General features: G+C 39.6%; 1 protein-coding gene across 1 annotated transcript in view; it reads right to left on the bottom strand.

The window, feature by feature from the left end:
* The window catches only part of Efcab5 (EF-hand calcium binding domain 5), an 89,669-nt gene that overhangs the window by 46,759 nt on the left and 20,548 nt on the right, over positions 1 to 22,362 (bottom strand). The window contains exons 3-4 of the mRNA XM_028759345.1: positions 8,909 to 9,064; positions 1,958 to 2,057 (exon numbers count right to left, since the gene is read on the bottom strand). Of these exons, the coding sequence (XP_028615178.1) occupies positions 1,958 to 2,057; positions 8,909 to 9,064 (256 nt within the window). The remainder of the gene's footprint in view (positions 1 to 1,957; positions 2,058 to 8,908; positions 9,065 to 22,362) is intronic.

Below are 22,362 nucleotides of genomic sequence, written 5' to 3'. Positions count from 1 at the left end.
GAATCAGAATTATAGAATTAATATAAAATGTCATTGAGGGCAGTGATTATTACATAAGCTTATTACTTTAAAATAAATATCAGAGCTGGATGTACTGACGTATGCCTTTAACCCAGCACTCAGGAGGTAGCGACAGACAGATCTTTGTGAGTTTTGACTCTAGCCTAGTCAACATAGCAAGTTCCATACATAAAGAGATATTGTCTTAAACAATGACAAAACAAAATATCAGGAACCATTTTGCTGCAACTAGATACTCAAGGGAACACAAGAATCCTCACTATCTTAAAACTAGTTATCCACTCTTCCTGGAAGGTGCATTTTACAAAACAAACATATTTCTTCTTTTGTTATTTAGACTGTTGCTTGAATTGCTAAAAACAAATGAAATTCGTCCCTTACTGTTGTGGTCCCTTTCCTCACAATAAGCACAGAGTAGATATGGGGACTGGAACTGTCTTTTCTTCTCAAATATCTTTTAAAATATCTACAAAACAGGCTGGAGAGTTGTGTTTGCTGCACACCATGGATGACCTCAATTTGATTGTCTAGAGTCCATATAGAGGCAGAGGAAGAATATAGATTCCACAGAGTTGCCCTCCAACTTCCACATGTGCTCTGTGGCGTGCATGCACCCCCACCCCACACATCACACTCAAATAATAACAAATTAAGAATTCTCCATTATACAAATGAAGGCCAGCCTTACCGACGGCTATCTTTCACTCAGTTCGATTTCTACCCTTCCTTTTCCTTCAATTTGTCATTCCTCAACTCTTTCTTCCAAGACTTAGGAAGGTTGCATGCTTTAGAATTTTACACAAAAGCTAAAAGAGTGCAGTGTGGGGGTTGATTGCATGTTTAATGTAAGGTCAGTTTCTAGTACAGAAGAAAGAAAGGGAGGGAGACACAAAGGGAGAGATGGAGGGAAGAAGAAAGGACTTTAAGGAAAGACTGGATAGTAGTCACTAGGATTTCACTTGTTAAAAAGCAACAAAATATGCTGGATATGACTACACTGTCCATGATGCTGGCATTCATGTGAGATGGGGAGATTGAGAGTTCTCAAAATGGATACAGTGAGACTCCGTCTGAGGAAGCATCCCCCTCAGATAAAATTCCACAAAATCCTGGAATTCGTGCCTGTCCCCATTCTCAGAGTATTTAGTAATTAAGCTTTAACTGTGGCTCCTACAGTTTTTAGTACAGCACCCACAGAGTCTTAAGTCTCCAAGTAATAAGTCTACATGCAGAAATAAGACAAACCAGTCACTGAAAGACATTCTCTTTAAAAAAGAAAAATAGGGCAGGAGGATGCCTTGGGTAAACGAGTTTGCTGCCAAGGCAGAGGGAGGATCCGAGTTGGATCCTCTGGACTCACATGGTGGAAGGAGAGAACTTGCAAGCTGTCTTCTGACATCTACGGGAATGCTATGGCACTCTCTCATCCATAATAAATAAGGAAACACAATAATGAAAAAACAACAACTCTGTAATCATTTTATTGATAAACATATAAAAGAATATTTTGTCATGTAGGTATATATGTATATTTTACCATAAAAGCATGTGAGTAAAGCTGCTTTGGCAAAGGACATATCTTCTGTAGAAACCTTAGAATTTTAAATTGCAATTATAAATTGAATAACCATTCTTAACTTAGTTGCTGAAGCATTCAGATTACCATCAAAGCCTTTCTTCATTGAAACAAATTTAAAAGCTGTTCTAGTTGAGTTCTGATAGGACACAGGTTTGACGATTGCTCTCTGGTGAAAATCCGTCTAGTTGTGAGGAAGAGTAGTACATTTTGTGGGAATAGGAACAAGTAGATAAGGCACAGCTGCCGTGACTTGGGGACATGCGTGGGATCCCTGGGGAGTAAAACAATCCCACGGTACTCTATCACTGTACTGCGACACCCAGCTTCAGCACACTCCTCCCTCTGAGCCACACTCACATTGCCTTGGGTTTCGAAGTAAACTCCTAGTGGTGGAAGAGCATTGATCATAGAACGCTTCCAGCAAGGCCAGTGTCCTCTGCCGATCCAAGGCCATCACCTACACGGAAAGTATGTAATTAGTAGCTGCAGCACATTTAAAATCTTCATGATGCTAGATCATGACTTCCTGAATGGTCTATCATTGAGACCACCACCAGCTTTATTATCACTATGGAAATAAAAGCTACCGCATCAAAATCAAGAAGCTGCATCTTGTCTGTAGGCTTACACTTAATTCTCCCGTTTTGTCACATGTCACGATGCCTTGGGCTTAGTGGATATCTAAAAAAATATTTGTTGGGACTGGCGTGACTTGTTGAACTCAATGCACAGTGCTCAGTTCTTATGTAACATGATGGGTGTATGTCACATACAGTTAACTGATCCTTACCTGTCCTTCATACATTATTCTGAGAACATTTTAATTGTGGAGAAACATAAAAAAGAAATGACAAAGCTAACACCACTGTGATCTTAGGAGCTGGAAATAACAATTGTTGAAAGTACACACAGGGGTTGGGAGATGGCTCAGTTGGTGAAAAGTGCTTGCTTCACAGGCACAAGGTTCAGTCCGCAGAAGCCACATAAAAAGCTGGGTGTGGCAGTGAGTCTTTGTAACCCCTGCACTGGGGAGGTGGAGACAAGCGGATCGCTGGGGCTCTCTGGCCATCCAGTCTAGTTGACGTGGGAAATTCCAGGCTAATGGGAGAGATTCTGCCTCAAAGAATTAAAAAAAAGAACAACACCCAAGGTTATCCTTTGACCTCTACATGTGCACACATGTGCATGTATGAGCGTACACACATGTGCATGTACATACACATAAAAAGCACACACAAAACTGTATTAGATTGATAAAATATATGTAGCATGGTTTAAGTTGCCTTTTGAAATTGTGGTTTTGGAAGGGAGTTGAGGCAAGATCTTGCTATGTAGCCCAGTATGGCCTGAGGCTTGGTAAGTGGCCCAGGCTGGCCTAGAACTTGATATTCTGCTTTGCCTTTCCAGGTTTTGGGACTGCAGGTTTATGATACCATGTCTGGCTTTCAAAATGCTTAGGCTTACTCAACACTGGGATCTAATTTGTGCAGATAAAGAAATATATTTTATTCATTTTAGGAGCTGGAGAAACGGCTCAGCAGTTAAGATCACTTGCAGCTTTTGCAGAGGACTCAGGTTCAGCTCTCTGCACCCACATGGTGGTTTATGACCATCTACAGCTCCAGTTCCTGGGGATCCAACTTCCTCTTCTGGTATATTTAGGTAAAAACTAAATCAATCTTGAAAGAAAAAGTTTACTTTATTCACTTTAACTCCTATATAGTATAATATAAAAACATAATTTCTTAGAATTCTTTTAGTAATAGAAATTAGGTTGTTTCTAGTATTTTGAGGAAAATATGCTTCAATGAAAAATCTTACATACACATCCTGTGTAATTTAGATATGTTTTTCTAAAGTAAATAAATGGAATAGCTTTTGTTGTAAACTGGGTCTTTCCCCACTTTCTTTGGAACTATGAAACTAATAATGACCTAATAGCAGCCGAGCAGTAAAGGAGACGCTTTTCCTAGTTCTGGGATGCAATAGACTGCGATGCCCACAGCTCCACCAGCCTGTCATCTGGCATTTGACTTCCTTAGGGGCTGACGCTTGGCTTAGTCTCTGAAGATGAAGGCCTATGGTCTTCTCATCGGCCCTCTCCCCATCTCCCTGTCCAACTCTGAACTGCAGCCTGACTCTAAAACAGCAGCCACAGAGCTTCTGTGGAAACTTTGAGCTGGTTCTGTATCTCATTCTCATAGACTTCTTTAGAATTTGATCAGTTTCTCACCTCTGGATTCTCAGGCCTCCTTGAAATTCTTTACTTCTTTAACCCCTTATAGTTTTTCCTGCAACATAGATGCATGTGTGCGTGTGTGTGTGTGTGTGTGTGTGTGTGTGTGTGTGTGTGCATGCATGTGTACATGTGTTTACTCTGTGGTGTGTAATGTGTGGCATGAGAATTAACATTAGCTGTTAGGACGGGAATAAATAACCTTGTGTTTGCCCCAGCCAGGACTGTCAAGGAAAGCAGGAACATCTGTTAAATTGTTGCTACTGAAACTTCCATGCCTTGCGAATTTATTGTTATTCAGTAAATTCTGACATTGGAGAAAGACACAAAGAAAGAAAAGAACAGACGTGAGAGACACACTCTCAAATCAACTTCTCAACTTCTGGTTGTCAGGAATTCACAAATACAAGGCAAAGAAAAGAGTGGCGAAAAGAGGTCGGTAAAGGAGAGGACTTTCCCTGTCTGAAGGACAACAATAGCAGTCATTTTCCTGGGAGTCAGATGCCCCTTCTCTTCTCCTTGTGGCTCTTTATGGTCCTGCCATAGCTAGTGCCAACTGCCATAGCACCAGGGTGCTACTTAGCATGATGAAGCTGTAGGCTGTCTGGTGGTCTCTCTAGGACCATCTTAGAGCCAACCCATTTCTATGGTATGTCTTCTCCCAGCCTTTCGTTTTTAAGATGAACTAGTGTCTTCATACCAGTTCTTGAATTTTTCGTTTGCTAATCTGTTTTTTCTCTTTTGTCTTTTCTATTTTTTTCTTTTTAGTTCTTTCATTTTTATATAACTAGACAATATATTTTGATTGGACTGCTTAGGCCTATAAATGTGTTTTATCTTCATATCCCTTTTATTTGCGTATATTAATTATACAAAAAGATAGCCTTTGCCATGACATTTTAATACTTTAATAAAATATATTTATCTTATTTGCTCCCCATTATCTTCTCTTGGCCTCCCTCCTCCCACTAGTGTTATTATAATTTCCAAACAGTCCCTCTGCCATACTTTTGTTAGAAAATGTACAGTTGATGTAGTTACTATGGTTACTTTAAATCTATCATCTTCTTACTTGTTTTTTCATTTGTCTCATTTATTCTTTTCCTGTCTTCTTTTTTATTTTTTATGATTTTTTTCAGATCATTGTATAATTACATCATTTCCTCCCTTCAACTCTTTCCACAAAACTTCTGTTCTCTTTCAAATCCATGGCCTCTTTTTCTCTAATTATTGATATATATATATATATATATATGTGTGTGTGTGTGTATGTGTGTATATATATGTATGTATTATGTACATGTATATATATACATGTGTCTAATGCTATGCCTCTTTTTGTAATTGCTCTAGGATTTACAGTATACATCACTGATTTATAACAGTCTACCTTGAAATAATATTATAACTCCATGGCTAAGGTAATACTGCTTTTCCTTGTCTTCTACCCATTATTTTTGCTACTGTTGCCATCCATTTTACTTTTGTTTCCTTTGGTTTTGCTTTTTTGAGACAGAGTTTCTCTGGTTTTAGAACTCACTCTGTAGACCAGGCTGGTCTCTATCTCACAGAAACCCACCTACCTCAGTCTCCCAGGCACTGAGATCAAAGGCAGGCACCACCACTCCTCATCCCCTCCCTCCCTCCCTCCCTATGCGTCAGTCCGGATGCTCTACTGCCAATCATCAGGCTACTTCTTTTTTAGTTTTTCTTTTCTCTCTATTGTTTTTAAAAGCTAGAACCCCATGGACTCTAGGCTGGTCTTGCCCTTCTGTGCAAATGAAAATGATGTTGAACTCCTGATACTTCTGCTTCTACCTCCCAAACACTGGGTTACAACCTTGTGCCAGCACACCTGGTTTTCTGTGGTGCTGGGGACAGACTGTGGTCAAGCTGAGCCTGCACTTTATTGACTAAGGCACATTCCAAGCTGAGCCTCTTCCAGTTTTTCTTTTACAGTGTCTAATTTATTGTAATCTCAGGTAAGAAAAAAATAATTTCATATATCTTTAATTTTATACATATTTTAATCTTTATAAATTCTCTTTGAAGCATGGCTGACCAAAACACAAACCTAGTAGAAGGCACTGTGGATTTTAGCTTCTGTTTACCAGTTGCGAGAGCTCTATTCCCAAGTCAGCAAAGCAAGGCCTGGGATATATATGTGTATATATATATATTTTCCTCACAGTATGCTCTACTTGATATTTCATGCTGTGTTTCTAATGTGAATGACTTCAATTAAATAAGGACCTTAGAAAAGATCCTTTTAAAGTTTTTTTTTTTTTAATAAAGGCTTAAAACTGTGGGGAGGGTTTTTTTTTTTTTTCTGTTAAGACAGGGTCATGTCTCTCTGGCTGGGCTTGAACTCACTGTGTAACTGAGGCTGGCCTTGAATTCCTGACCCTCTTGTCTCTACCTCCCAACAGTTGGGATTCCAGGTGAACCACCATGCACAGCTCAGAAGAAACTTTTGAGGGGCTAGAAATGTAGCTCAGTTGGTAGATGTTTGCTTAGCATGCATGAAGCCTTGGATTGATCCCAAAGACGAGGAGTTCAGAGTCTCACTGTAACTCTGTTAATGGGTTACTCATCTTAATAGGAAGTTGAATAGCTGCTTCTGTTTAGTAGCCAAGTTCTACTCCTCAACAGTCTTAATCTTCACTTCCGTTCTCTTCCAAAAGACTTTCTTTCTTTGTTGTTGTTGCTGCTGTCTATTTTGAGACATGGTCTCTTTATGTAGCGCTGCTGTCCTTGAACTCACTATGTACACCAGGCTGGCCTTGAACTCACATAGATCCATGGTCTCTGCCTCCCAAGTGCTGGAAGTACAAGTGTGCACCACCATGCCTGATTTAGCTTTCTTACTTTCAACAGTATGGTTTACTCAAACTTTTTTCTTCCGAGATAGATGGGGTACTTGACTGGTAGTGCTATCATGTCCATTTCCAGAGATTTTCTGCCAGTTATTCCTTGTCTTCACAGTTCCTGAAGGGAGGTTTCCCCCAGAGCAGCCCTTCCCTTGTCCAAACTTCTTTCGAGAGCAGGTCCGGTCTATTTGGCCAGGTGCTATGGATCAGCTGACTTCTTCCATAGCCAGAGGCTCTCATCTTGCTTCTCTACCCAGACCTCTATGCTGGTTCATCCACGGATGAAAATGGTGTTAGTGGTTTACATGAGGCAGCCTTTGGAAGCTGAGTAAGTTATACATATTAACATCTTAAAATGAGAAGTAGGACGTTAGAGAGATGGCTCAGGGGTTAAAAGCATGTGTCAGTGACTTTTCTGCTGCTGTGCTAAAATACCAGGATGAAGCAATTTATAGAAGAGTTTACTTGGGCTTATGTTCTAGAGAGTTAGAATCCATCATGGTGTAGACAGCATGGTTGCAGGTGGTAGACATGACACCTAGCATAAGGTAGCTTATGCTGAGAGTTCTTGAAGCTGAGAGTTCACATCTCAGCCATCCATGAATCAGAGAGATCAAACTGGGAGAAGGTGAGGCTTTTTCGTCTCAAAGCCTGTCCAAGACATACTTCCTGCAGCAAGACTGCACCTCTTAAACCTCCCCAAACAGCACCACCAACTGGAATCAAGTATTGAAATGCCCAAATTCAATGTCTCTTTCAAACTGTCACAGAACACTTGTTGCTCTTGTAGAGTACTTGGGTTCAGCTCCTAGCACACACACGGTGGCTCGCAACTTCCTAAAACTCCAATTGGAGAAATTCCAGTGCCCTCTTCTAGCCTCCACTGGCACTGCACACATGTGGTACACATGCACACATGCAGGCAAAACCAAGCATACATATAAAATGAAATAAAGTTTTAAAATAAATGAAGTCAATATAAAGGCATTTTGTGTTCTTATACCACCGTTGTCTCTTGGTGTGGGAAGGTACTCAAAACCATCCTTGGCATTTTGTTGTCAGTCTGTAAGATGTAAGGTCAATGCCAACAACATATATCTAAAGTTTGTAGAGAGAACAAAATAACAGAGGCAGGCTCCAGATGCTCTTTTCTTGATGTGGAGGCTGTCGGGGAAGATGCGTAGAGGAACTGTAGCTCAGGGAATACGCTGAGAGGCTGGACCTGCTGACATTACAGCAGGCATCCACTTAGCTTTGAGTTGTCATTGCTTTTTATATAGTAACATGACATTCTGTTGCAACTCTTAGTGTAGAAGAGGGGGATGGTGATCAGTGGGTGTGAGACTGGAGATGTTTTAAAGTTAGACAGTATTGCATTAGAAAGTCACTAACAAAGCATGGGGTACAAATAAACCAACAGAAGGCTTATTAATTGTATTTCAGTTAAACCTGTATCTACTATGGCAGGTCTATTTGATACCCTGGCTCTCAACTCTCCTCTAAACCTCATTCTTAGAAACACTTTTGAATATGAATTTTTGTTTTTTAAGATCTAGCATATGGGGCTAGTTAAGTCCACTGGCTGTTCAACCATGACAACCAAAGTCCAGATCCTAGAACCCAGATAGAGTCACAGGTGCCTGTCATTCCAGTTCCAATCACTAAGCCCTCTCTAGCCTCTGGTGGCACTTAACACACACAAAAGATAGACCTACAACAAGTTAAAAATAATAAGATAGGTACAAACGAAGACTTTCTAGAATAGGAGCTAGAAAACTTTCTAGCAATTTGAGCAAGTGGCTGATAAGTCAGATTTTAATCTTTTTTTTTCTTCTTGGTTTCTTGAGTGAGACAGGGTTTCTCTGTGTAGCCCTGGCTGTCCTGGAACTCACTCTGTAGACCAGGCTGGTCTCGAACTCAGAAATCTGCCTTCCTCTGCCTCCCAAGTGCTGGGATTAAAGGCGTGCGCCACCACTGCCTGGCAGATGTTAATCTTTTTAAAAGTTTAAAGTGGTAGATTGTACTCTCTGTATTTCTTTTCCTCCTTAGTAATCAATTTCATTATCAAATAATGGTCAGTAGGTCACCATTATCAAACTCGATATATTAGAAATTTAGAATGTCACTAACAAGCAGCACATCAAAGCTGGTCCCTCACATCAAACGGTGAGAATCGGAGGGAGTTCATGGTATCTCACCTACCTTCCCACTGTCGCACTGTAGGAAGAGTTCAGCAAACATCTGCCTCCGAATGTCAGTCATTATGATCTCCTGGAATTCGTCTGCGCGGTGGCACAGGTGTTTAAGGAATTCCTCAAAGACTTCGCTTTTCAAGTCCATAACGTATGAAGACACGTACTGCCAAGGAAAGCAGGAGAAATGACCACTTAGAACCATGCTCTTTATTCTGACCTTCCTGATGGTTTTCAGTCCACGTATATGAATGGTATCAACTGTAAAATGTTTCCACATTATTTGCTCATCAAAGTACTTTCATGTGCGTGGCACCCAGCGGGCTCATCTCAGTTCCTTCTCTAGTGCCTGAAGAGACACCGTGAGATTAAACTGAAAGAGAGCAGAGAGAAACACTCTGAATGTTCTCATCTGTCCCTAAGGCCCTTGGGTCACGCACATTTCATATTCAGCCCTACCAAGTTGATATCTAGTTCTTGTAATTGTTACGTAAGTAACATAGATGTGAAGAAAGTTCCATTTTCGTAATTTGCTACTGAAAATTAGCCATTTGTTTTAAATAGAACATGTTTTTGTATGTTCATGGGCACTTTTACATTTTTTTCTTTCCAAATTATTTTTATCATGTGTGTCTGTGTACCACATGGATGTCTGATACCCTTGGAAGTCAGAAGAGGGCATCAGATCCCCTGGAACTGGAGTTACAGACAGGTGTGAGCAACCATATGGAAGCTTGGGATCAAATTTAGGTCTTCTAGAAGGTCAACAAGTACCCTTAAAACACTGAGCCATCTCTCCAGCCCAGCATGAGCACTCATTTAAAGTGTTTGTTCATATTTTCTTTAAAATCATCTAGCTACATTTAGAATGTAGTATGTAAGAGACATGTTTGGAGCTGTAGAGATGGCTGAGCATTCAAGTGCATTTGTTGCTTAATCATGAGGACCAGAGTTCGAACCCCAGCAGCCACATCAGACAGCTCATAAAAGCCTGTAACTCCAGTTCCAAGTGATCTGATACCCTCTTCTGACATTTGAGCGAACCCACACACATGTGTATATATAGTCACACAGATGGACACGCCAGCACATATGCATGTTAACTTTTAAAAAAGACATATTTGTAGCCATGTGAATATATTATAAGCTATTATTCAACTTGTAAAAATGGTTGCTTGTGTGTTTAGAGGCAAGGTTTCATCTTCAGCCCGGCCTCAGATTCCAAGGAGCACAAGAATAGTCTTAAACTTCGAACCTCTTTCCTCTTCTTCCTGATTGCTGAGATTACAGTTGCCATGTCCTGCCATGCCTGGATTATGCTATCCTGGGGCATGGTAGGCAACCATTCTGCCAACTGAGATACATCCTTAGCCACTAGTTATCATTATTCCTGGTGGATCAATGAGCGTAGTTAAGTTCCTATTTAATACCCAGAGTAGCAAGAGCAGCATAAAGGGTTAAAATTTTGCCTGGGTTCTGAGCTTAGTTTCCCTGCTATTTCACTTGCAAAATGGGTGTCATGGTAATAGCTATCTCAGAGGGACATGCTGAGGTCACAGGAATGTATACACAGTGTGCACAGAATCTGGGTATTCTCTGTCAAAACTTTATAGCCATTTTCCTTGGTTACTCTTCAGGTGGTTAAGAAATCACTGGATAGCACTTTTCTTATAGAATAAGACAGTCCTTTCAATTGACAAAAACATAGATAGTTAAGAGAGCTGAATGAGAGCAGTGATGTTCAAAGTGTGGTCCATACACCAGCAGCATTGCCTGAGAGTGTGTTGGGAATACAGTTTGGAGCTCTGTCCCTGACTTACTGCATCAGAAATCCTGGGATGGAGTTCAATCTGTGTTTTAACAAGCCCTAGAGGGGATATAGGTTTGCTAAAGTTTGAGAACCACTGAGCTGGATGATGTGGGGTGATTGGTCCTAATTAGTTCAGTAGCCTAAGATTTTATCCTTTAGCACTAATGACTTTAGTTAGTAGGCATTTTTCTAAATTACTCATATTGTAAAATTACTACATAATTCAAATTTTTATATTGTGGATCAATCCTTTAATATTGAAAAATATTAGTTCATGATAAAAATATCACTCTATATTCTACTTAGCTTTTGGGAATTAATGCTAAAGTCATATGAATTTTTTTTGGTATGGGGTTTCTACTGAATCAAGAATTAAACCTTTTATAACCTATGAGTTTTCTGAGTGAGCGAGCATATTCTAATTGTGATATGTGTCCATTTTATAACATAAAGATTACCAACCAGTCACCTACTTAACTACAAATTCAACTCTAAATAGAACAATTACAGAGAATTGACAGTGTCTTATAAGAACAGAAGAAGAGCATATGCATGCAGACATGTACTTGCACACACAGAGGCATTAACTCCCACTTGTACATGCAAATATTCTTACTTTGTTACAACAGAACATTCTCATAAGGCTTTTCTATGCTGTACCTAACAGCTGAGGAACGAGAAGTAGATACTCTCAAGTGGTTGTTTTGAACTGTTATTTATGAGAACAAACAGGATTAAAAAGTGAGTAGATTATAATCAATGAAGAGACCATTACCTGCTTATTTATCCATCAGAGAACAGATACATAGGAAAATGGTAGAGATAGAGAAGCATCTGTAGGCTTTTAGTCTCTCCCTTTCTGTGATCTCCCATCTTATGACTCACGACTACATTTTCTCCAAACATATTCACAGGGCAATTGGACGGTATGGTGTCTCCACTGGGCCACATTTGTAGCTGGTATCTTGTCTTTAATCCCAATATTAATATTATATTTTCTTCCAGCTTCATAAGTGGGTGCTAGTAAAATAGCCGTAATGCAAACGTCTTGAAAAGCAAGTGATGTCAGCCAGGTGCAGGGGCATATGCCTAGAAAGTCACTAACATAGGAGGCTGAGTAAGAGGACAGAGTTCAAGGCGAGCTTGGGCTGTCTGGTGAGACTGCATCTCAAAAACAAGACAGCAAATGCTCAGGATGCTATCTCTGGGCCACACAGGATGACCCAGTGATTTGCTGATCGAGATATTAAATACTTTCATGCAAGTTTTTCTTTGTTGAGGTAGGGTCTCACTATGTGGTCTGGGTTGGCTTAGCTGAAGAAACATGTTCTTGGATTTGACCCAGGTAAGCGTTTTCTATAATTAACGTGTCTGATTCTGTATGTTTGCATTTAGGAAGAGAAGTTCAGACATGTTAGAAAAGCTAGTGTTAACAGGCTAACCCAGCAAACAAGACACACAGATAAAGGAGGAGATGATGTAAGGCTGATGAGTGCCTCATAAATCCATTAGCATTCTCCAGAGCACCTTAGATGATGGGGCCCAACCTACTGCTCCCCTCTCTCCAACCACCTCTGAGTCTTAGCCTTACAGAATAAATATCTCATGCCATGTAGGAAAAAATGCATTTTTCAGACTTTCATGCCTTTGTGATGTTGTAGAAACTTTTAATCCGTACTGGGGTTTCTACCCTATCTTTAACCATTTAGATCCTAGATAAAACATACACATAACCTTTATATTTACAATAAGCCTTGACCAGCATAAGAGTTGGGCAGATACCTACCTTCTATGCTGTTAGAATCTACTTTTCTATTGATATCTTCGAATTATTACTTACTACTTTATACGTTCCAGCTGAGCTGGTTTTAACTCCAATTGCCCAGCCCTCAGGGCCATGTTTTCATGACTCACCTAACCCATGGTGGCTTCTCCTTTCTCCTCCACCTTTTTCTCCCCTTGTGTTTCTCCTCCAACCCCAAGCCCTGAAAACCTAAACCCCACCTATGTCTCTTCTACCCAACTATTGGCTGTTAGCATCTTTATTTACTAATCAGAAATAATCTGGTGGCAGGATCACTTAGGTCTACATACAGACTCACTCGTCTTGGGGGCTGCACTTGGCATTACAATACACAGTAAAAGAAAACCTCAACAATTCTCATTTTTAGTCCAAACAAAAAAAAGGCTCCTTTTCTCTCAGATAGTAATTGAATACAATTATGACAATTATGCATGTTATAAGGTATGATATATACTTATAACATCTGGTCCATTATATTGGGCAAATTAGAGAAAGTATTTCATCATCTATCCTAACTTAATGGGTTTACAATTCTGTACCTAAATCATTGTTATGTATTTGATTTATTTATTTTTTTAAATTTTTTATTGGATGTTTTATTTACATTTCATATGTTGTCCCCTTACCCCATCCCCCACCCACACGGGAACCCCCATCCCCTCACCCCTCCTCCTTCTTCTCTGTGGATGTAACCCCTACCTACCCCCCCATTTGATTTAATGCTTGCATTATGGCTTCCCAAATTACACAGGAATTAAAATATCTGCATGTAAGTTGCTGTGGGTACCTGACCCCTCAGTTGGCTCTAATTGGTAAATAAAGTTGCCAGTGGCCAATGGCTGGGCAGGGAGACAGAGGTGAAACATTGAGGTTCCTGGGCAAGGAACCCTAGAGAGGAGGAGAATTGCCATTGTCGGGGAAGGAGAAGGTTCTAGCCTGGGAAGTGCAGGACAGAGAGACAGAGACAGTGCCGACATGTAAGAGTTGGGAATCATGGCCCAGGAGGGCTGTAGGCCTGGGTCTGTGGTGGCCAGGGTGGAATATAGGTTTTAGTAAGTAATTCAGGAATATCAGAGGGGACAGGGGGTTAGCTGTGGGGAGGTTTGGAAGTGCTTAGCTATTGCATTGTTTAAGGCATATTAAAATGAAAGTGTGTGTGTGCCTTTAATTCACGAATCCATAACATTGGAATTGTAGCAAGAAGTGCAAGTTTAGAGCAGGCTAAAATATTACCACTGCAAATACAATTATGACAATTATGCAAATTATAAGGTATGATACACACTTATAATGTCCAGTCCATTATATTTTGTAATTTAGAGAAAGTATTTCATCATCTATCCTAGCTTAATGAATTTACAATTCTGTATCTAAATCATCTTTGATTTTAATTTATATTATCATCTGAAATCTGTCTTTTAAAATTTAGAACACCTTCTTTAATGCTAAACAACTTAAGTTCAATTGTGAGACTCTATCTAGTCTTCGAGCCCTCAGAGATTTGAGAAGGAATAAATATTTGCGAATGCAAGAAGCGCAAGAACACAGCTTTCAAAACTTAAAACAATTTGCAGAGAGAGCTGACTGCCTGGACAGTCCCCAACATTTCTTATAACGTTGGAGCATCTCTCTTCAGCCCTCGGGCCCAGAACATCTGACAGACCTTAAGTGAAGCAGGAACTATGAAGGACTAGCTTATCCTGTCTTGGTAGAACTTAGCAATCGCTTATCCTGTCAAATATCTAGGAGTCATATTTACAATATCATTGTGATAATAGTGTCTTCATAAACTCTGAGGGTTGGAGGAGAACTCCGTGGCTATGAACACTTGCTCCCTTGCAGAGGACTAGGTTTTCTGTTCTTGGCTCCCACATGGCAGCTCACAACCTTCTGTAACTCTAGTTCCGAGGCTCTGTCACCCTCTTCTGGCCTCTAGGGCATCAAGCACACACACAGTGTGCTTACATACAAGCAGGCAAACATTCATACATAAAAAAAGATGAGTATGTTTTTAAAATTCCAATGATGCTACTTTGGCAATGGTAAAATGGGGCCTTAGAGTAAATTCACTCTCCAATGAACAAGAATTAACTAGTCACACCAAGCTTCAGCTTTTCCTTTCAGTTTGTAAGGTTAAATTTCATCTCCAAAGAACTAAAAACACAACGAGAAGGTAGTTGTCACTACCAGACCTTGACACACACACACACACACACACACACACACACACACACACTGTCTTATCACCTCCACCCAGCTGTTCATTTGATTCTCTAGTAATTCTGGGATTAGAAATTGCCCATGCTATTTCCAGCTGAGTTTGTTAAAACAGAAAAGAAAGACTTGCTGTTGTTACTGTTGTTGTTCTGTCTTCCTGCTTTTACTTGTCTGATAGCAAAGGGAGACTAGGTGATATATTAAAATTAAAATACACATATTCTTTGGGAGGTTCATGTCAGAGAGCACTCCTGTTTTTGGAAAATGTGAATTTATGCGGGTGCTAAACATTTCTATCAAATTCTGTAAAATGTTTTCTTTTTCTCTGGAGAGAAACCATGATTCGGATTTTTTTTTCTCATTTGGAAAATTGGCTACTTGTAACAGAATAGTTTGTTCAATAAGGAGCTGTATATTTGGCTAGCTGTTTTAGAAAGAAAACCAAGTTATATTCTTTATGTTATTTGTTAAGATAATTTTCAAGCTCATCTTAAAAATAAAAACACCCGACTGCGCCGATCTTAAGAGCACCCTATGAGTGACAGTGATCTTAAGAGCAGGCGTGACAGGAAGCACCTTTAAATGACTGCCTGATTTGTTTGCACAAAAATTAACACAAATGTTTCTAAGGTGGAGACTAGCTTTAATTTTCTTTTTAATTGAGGAAGTTTGAGCTGGGCATGGTGGTACACACTTTTGATCCCAGCACTCAGGAAGCAGAAGCAGGCAGATATCTGAGTTTGAGGCCAGCCTGGTGGACAGGGTGCATTCTAGGACAGTCAGAGCCGCACAGAGAAACCCGTCTCAAAACAAAACAAAACAATCCCCAAAATAATAATAATATATGGCAATAATAAACACTGAGGAAATTTGAAAAACACTTATAATTGGCTATCATACACAATGCCAACAATACATAATGGGCATTTATAGTTTTAGCTTAAAGTAAACATAAAAAGACAGGACAAATATGGAGACTGGGCTTATGTCCACATTTGTTTCTACTTGTTTCAAGCTGGGGCTTGTCCCAAGCGATCCCATTTTTAAAAAGAGCAGCTTCCTCTGTCTTCAGCACAAATGCTGAGGTAGAATGACTCATGTCTTGTTTGTGCAAGTGAACAACCATAGCACAAACCACAAGGCATGGGCTGCTAAGCAACCTCTTTATACAATAAAGTATAACCACCTATGAACATCAAGTTAAGTCAGGAACACCTGGATACATGGGGATATCAAAACCATATCATAAACACAGACCCATGCACTTATTAAATACGCCAGACCAGAGAATGACACAACCACCTCCCTTGGTACTATAAAAGTCATTTTTTCCCATCCAGAAAAATGGCAACAGCAATGTACCTGTGACCTGAGCTCCAGCTCAAGTGAAGTTTCTCCTGCCTTGGACAAGCAGACTGGTTTAAACTGACCCTAACACCGCCCTCCCTTCCCCCACCCTGCAGCATTTGACAAGTCTGCACAGTGAGCAACGCTGCCCCTGCACTTCATAAAGCTTCTCTGACTTCTCCAGAGACGGGTCCTTGAATCTGAATCAGCTGCCTTCAGTATGATCTCTCTGTGGACTCTTTCCCCATTTGAAGCCGTCCTGTAGTCCCCTCTCTCTAATGTAAAATACATCATACTTTAATACTCAAACAGTGTTGATACTGTTTAACTACTATTAGCAATAGTAATTAAGATCGGAATAATAGACTCTACTACTGTCAATGACTGTGTCTACCAAAACAGTAATATTTGGTGGAATTAAATAAAGCCAAAGAAATTGAAGTGTCTTTGAATTCATGACATCACACATTAAATGTGGAAAGACACAAATGTGTCCATGTTGATGACATAGTGTGCTCACATTAAAAAAGAAATACAGTCACACAATAAAGTGTTTTAACATAAAAATATTTAATCTCTATTTAAAAAAAAAATGAGGCTCAGGGAACACAGCTCAGAGGTAGTGACCGCCCAGCATGTGCAACCCCAAGCATGGAAAGAAGAAAAAAAAATCAAATTATAGGTTTCTCATTCTTAGCAGCGTTTACTGAGTGGGGATAAAGTAGGAGGAGAGCTCTTGTACATCGTTGGTGGGAGAGCAAATCAAAGCCATCAACAGCACAACGTGACAGCAGTTACTTGGAACTTTCAGCTCTTCTTTCTTTGACCTAGCTGGTTCCACTTCTGGGAATCCATTCTAAACAAATTACTGGCGCTCTGTCAGGCTCCCATAACAGTGAGACCAGACCAGACATTTCTGACAACTGAACGGATGTCCTCCTAGTTCTAGAGGCTGTACTGCCTGAATTGAAGGTTCAAAGAGTTGATGTCTGATAACATCTCTTCCTTGGGTTGCAGATGACTGCCTTCTTGCTCTGTCTTCACATTGACTTTCTATATATGCCTATAACCACACACATGTGTGCCCCCTTTCCAGAGAGAGAAAGGGGGGGGAGAGAAGGAGGGAGGGAGAGAGAGCACTTGTTATAATGTCACTAGTCCTACTCCACTCCACTTTAGGTCCTGAAGTCTAGGGGTCAGGGACTTTACATACACATTGAGAAGATAAGACACAGCTTTAAACTGTAGACAACGATTTAGATGCAGGTGTTGTCTTAGTTTTATTAGGAGTATGAAAAAGTAACTGTTCATCAATAAAGCTATGACTAAATAATAATATAACCACGTAGCAAAACATTACACTGCCATTAAAATGGTCTAGGAACCAGGATGGGAAAGGAACACTTTCCCATTTCTCTAACTTAATTACAGCTAAAACCTCTACATATGTGATTTACAACAAGCTTTAAGACCGTGAAGGCTGAAAGGAAGGTGGCAGGCTGCCCAGGGAACATGGTGCTGACTGCTTTGGGCTTCTTTTTGCCTCATCAATGGCCTTCAGAAATGCCAGTTAAGAACAAATAAAAACAAGAATTTAAAACCAAGAAGGGTCTGCACTAGCCATAGGAATAAAAGGTGACTCATTATTATGATCTGAGGAACATACCATGGTGTGAACAGTAGATATAAGCTGGTAATAGAATTATAGGCTTAACATTTTTTTCTCTTTACCTTTTTGTTTGTAATCTTCTATAATGAGCCCATATTACTTTCTTAGTGAGATATACTTCACATATGGTTAAAATTAAAATTATTTTTATAATTAAAAATAAGAACACCTTCTAAATTGCTTATTTATAAAGAAACTACTAAGACAAATAGGTAAGTATCATCGAGAATCAATTTTTGCAAAGAAATGTCAGTTATGTGTATAATTACATTACAGAGACAAACCCTTCCCTTTTCTGAACTTTTTCCTCCTCAGACAAGCAAGTGTGTAGAGGGCAGAGAATCATTCTCAGAAGTAGGTCCTTTCCTGCCATCTTTTAGGCTCCTGGGGTCAACCTCAGGCCTTCAGGCTTGCCTCTCCCTGACTTGCCTGGCTCCTCCAAACTACCCAATACTGATTTTGAGTAGTGTATCTCTTTGATATACGATCTAGAACCATTCCAGAAAGGATTTAAGAAATCCTTCATACAGAAACTCTATCTACTGCATGGCCAGCTAGGTGCATGTCTGTCACCTTCAGTGGAGTAAGAGTGTATGAGAGGAAACAGGAAAGCTAAATTAACTCCTGGACTTGGTACAGAAAAACCAGGAGGAAGAGGAGAACCAGAACACACAGAAGCAGGCTGTAGCAGACAGGATACTCGCCTAACAAAATGGCTTTTCTCATTATTCCATACAGTAGGTTCATACTTCCTCAGGTTTGAGAATACCATGTAGACCTTGAGTCTTAGATCTCACCGTATTTGTATGAGCAGATGTCAATGAACGTAAAATGAAGAGCTTTTTTTCTTCATCTTATCAGAAGGTGTCAGTAGCAATTTTTCATATTTTTGTATCACGAATGTCATGAGTTGAAAGAAAATAAAGGAGCGATTTGAAAATTGTAACCCAATTTCAGAGGGGTTAAATATTATGAAGTATGTATCTTAGAAATGATAAGGTTTTATTCTTTCATCTGATTTAATCCTCAGATGCTGTATGTGTGATATCTACCCAAAGCCAATTGAAACTGGCAGAACAATTTGACATGAACATTAATTATGTAGCTCCTTACTTGTACAAACTGCTTCCGGGTCAATCCTGGCTCCACTGATTTCACGATAACCAGATTTTTGCAACGTGATTCTAATTTTAGAATAAAAGTTATTTGCTAATTAGTCTGGATATAATACATTCAAATTTTATACTTATAATATAGAACTTAAAATTATTCCCAACTAGTATCTATCCATAGTTATGATGAATAATTTATAGTTGGGTAACATCCCAATTGGTACCAAGGGTTTTTTTTTTCTGGTTTTATTTAACCAGGAAACCCCTATATTAAAAAGAACGAATCTAACTTTTTAATTACTAAGTTGGAATAAAACACAAACAAATATGCATAATAACATAAATTACTAAAAAATAAGACCATTGTAAGTTTATGAAAGTATTTATACCAGGAGATCTAAACCAATGCCTCTCTGTAAACTTCTCTTTAAAATGTTTCTCTCTCTTTTTTTTTTTAAAGAGCTAGACTACTTTTTACTTTATTTTTAAAGATGAGTCTCTCCACACATCCCTAATGGGCCTTAAACTCACAGAGATCCACCTGCCTCTGCCCACTGAGTGCTGGGATCAGAGGTGTGTACCCCCACATCCAGCTTAAAGTTTCTTTGTCTTTAATGTCTCTAAAATTAACAAACACCATGTGGATGTAAATAATATGAAGGCCATTCACCATCTCAGAAACTTGTTATATGAGGTGACATCATAAATCGTGTGTGGATATGAGCATTTTCCTTTTTCTGTGTTCCCCTGATCATCTTCAGTCCCCCTGATCCCACAGCCTGTCACCACTGTTGCTTGTCATCTTTTCTGGAACCTTCCCATGCATTTCCAAATGTGTATGTATATGCAGACACATGGATTGTTTATTTTGCTGTAATAATTATCATCATTTTCATCAGCAACTTTCCTTTCTCACTAGTCAATGTAGGCTTTTCATGTAGGATCAGGAGTTCAGGGGACAGATTGGAATTGGGAGTCATCAACTAGAATCATGGGTTAAGAAAATCCAGGGTATGTGAGCAGTGTGTCAGGTGATGAGAAAGCCAAAAGGCAAACACCAGAAAAGAACATTTAATGTGCACAAGAACCAAGAAATGAAGATGCTAAGAATCCATCCAACAGAGCCTCCTGGATGAGTGTGAGTAGCAACAGGGAATGTTTAACCCTCCACTTTAGAGGCCAGGGACTTGGTGCAGTGGTAGAATACCTATCTAGGTTTGGTCCTCAGCTCCAGAAAAACAAAACCAAAAAGTTCCATCTGATATGATAATTACATAGTCTATGTTGACCTTGCCAAGAGACAGACACAGTTTTATGCTGAAAGAACTGAGACACTAGCTCCCTCTCCTGCTTCATACAGCAGCTCCAACTACTACAGACTGAGACGAGGGCATAGGGAAGGTTCTTCAGGTGCTCTTGAATTCTGTAACTGGCAGTACGAGGTACCACTTATGGTCACAAGAGACCTTCCACTTCCAGGAAATTGTGCAGACTAGACTGCTTTCTACCAGCAACGGCTGGACACTGAACAACTTAAGGGGAAGGATTCCATCATGACTTCCTTTGTGTTCTTTACTGCTCATGGTATCTGGAACCAAGCAAGGGCTCAACGGATGCTGAATGATATAGAAAATAAATGGTGTGGAAAAGGGAAAGCAGGGTGAACACTCATCTGTCTGGGAGGTGACAGTTTAGAATTTCTCTAATTATTATCATGATCCTAAAGAAGTTTCTTAACCCACCCTTTACTCACTCTCACCCAAAATAAATGAGTAAGTGAAGTCATTGCAAAGAATCTCCAAAACAAAGTGGAGGCTGATCTGAGGGCAGAAGCTCAGTTTTTAACTAGGGTGAGGGCAGGAGGAAGACATTGTCAGGAAGGTCCAAATCATGTTCAGGAAAGAGCAATCAGGATGCTAAGAAACATACTTTATTTTAAAAAGCAAGGGAAGGGCTGGATGTGATGTGGCAGCTCACACCTTTAATCTCAATACTCTGGAGGCAAAGGTAGGCAGATCTCTGTGAGTTTGAGGCCAGCCTGGTCTACAGAGTGAGCTCTAGGACAGTCAGAGATAGCTATGCAAAGAGACTGTCTCAAAAAACTGGGAGGGGAGAGCAAGGAAAGAATTAAAAAATTTTCACTAAACACAGTGATAAAACAAAAAAAACAAAAAAACAGTGTGTTAAGCTGGGAGGCAGAGACAAGAAGATCTCTTTGAGTGCCAGGCCAGCTGGGGTGGTTTACACAGTGCCAGACCAGCAATAGCAGCAGCTACCATAGTGAGTCCCGACCTCAAAGCAACAAAATAAAGCAAAATAATTACATAAATCCCAGGATCGAGACTCTATGCTCTACTTCTTATGTTACAGGTTAGATTTTTCTTGACCTAGTCTCAAATAAATGCATCAAAGCCTATGGTTTCCTACAGGAATGGGGCTGTTCTCTTGTCCTGGTGTGCACAGTGGAGATCTGTGGGAGAGCTTTTCTTGTTTCAGTGTGTGGGTGTGTGTGTGTGGGGGAGCTGGTATAGAGATAGAATTCCCACAATTTCTATGCAATAAAGGTTCCCCCCTCCTGTCAGACATTGAAAAAGGTGAAAAGTCTGCTTATAATAATTTTGAATTTAGAACTTATTTTATATTTAATTACAGAGTACAGTTTGCTATTGTTTTGTTGTTGTCCTTGCTGAGTTTTGAGTCCAGGTCTTTGTACATGGTTAAGGAGTACATGTTGTTCAACTGAGCTATACAGCCGGCCCCTCATTTTGCTATTGAATTTTTCTGAAAATATAACTACTGTGAAATTTTTGAGTGAGGGTTGAATGTAAAATTTATTCTGGAACTTAAACAGTAGCTGTCCACCATTTCAGAAATTGTGTTATATATAGAAAAAGACATTGTAATCTTAATGTGAACTTGTATGCAATACATCTATGTCAGTCTGCATTTGTAATAACCCTAGTCATGAGAATAGCACATATCTATGTGTGTATATATAAGAATATCAATGTATATGTAGATACACATACATATATATAAATTCTTTTTGCCTTTATTTTAAAATGTCAAATACAAGGAAAATAGTTACTTAGATATAATCTTACTTTTCTTATATCTAACTATTCATTAAAAGTAGGTTAAAAAGGTCTGTCTATTCATCATTTGTTCTAGTGACATTGTAACCAGACATTTATATATTCATATTCAGTACATATAACTTTTTAAAGATCTGTTTGTTTGTTTGTTTGTTTGTCTATGTAAGTACATGGAGAGGGGATGCTGTGGAGGCCAGAAAAGGGTGTTGGATTCCTCAGATCTATAGTTATAGCCATTTTCATGTCAGCAGTTTTGTTACCTGGGTGCTAGGATCTGAACTCCAAGCCTTATGATTTTCCAGCAGTCACACTTAACCACTGAGACATCTCTCTGGCCATAGCTACATATAATTTTAATGCCTCTCTGCTCTGTAGACCAGGCTGGCCTCAAATTCAGAGATTTGCCTGCC

The sequence above is a fragment of the Grammomys surdaster genome, unplaced genomic scaffold (assembly GCF_004785775.1).
Source record: "Grammomys surdaster isolate TR1022 unplaced genomic scaffold, NIH_TR_1.0 126278, whole genome shotgun sequence".
NCBI classification, from domain to species: domain Eukaryota; kingdom Metazoa; phylum Chordata; class Mammalia; order Rodentia; family Muridae; genus Grammomys; species Grammomys surdaster.
This window is presented reverse-complemented; position numbering and strand designations above follow the sequence as displayed.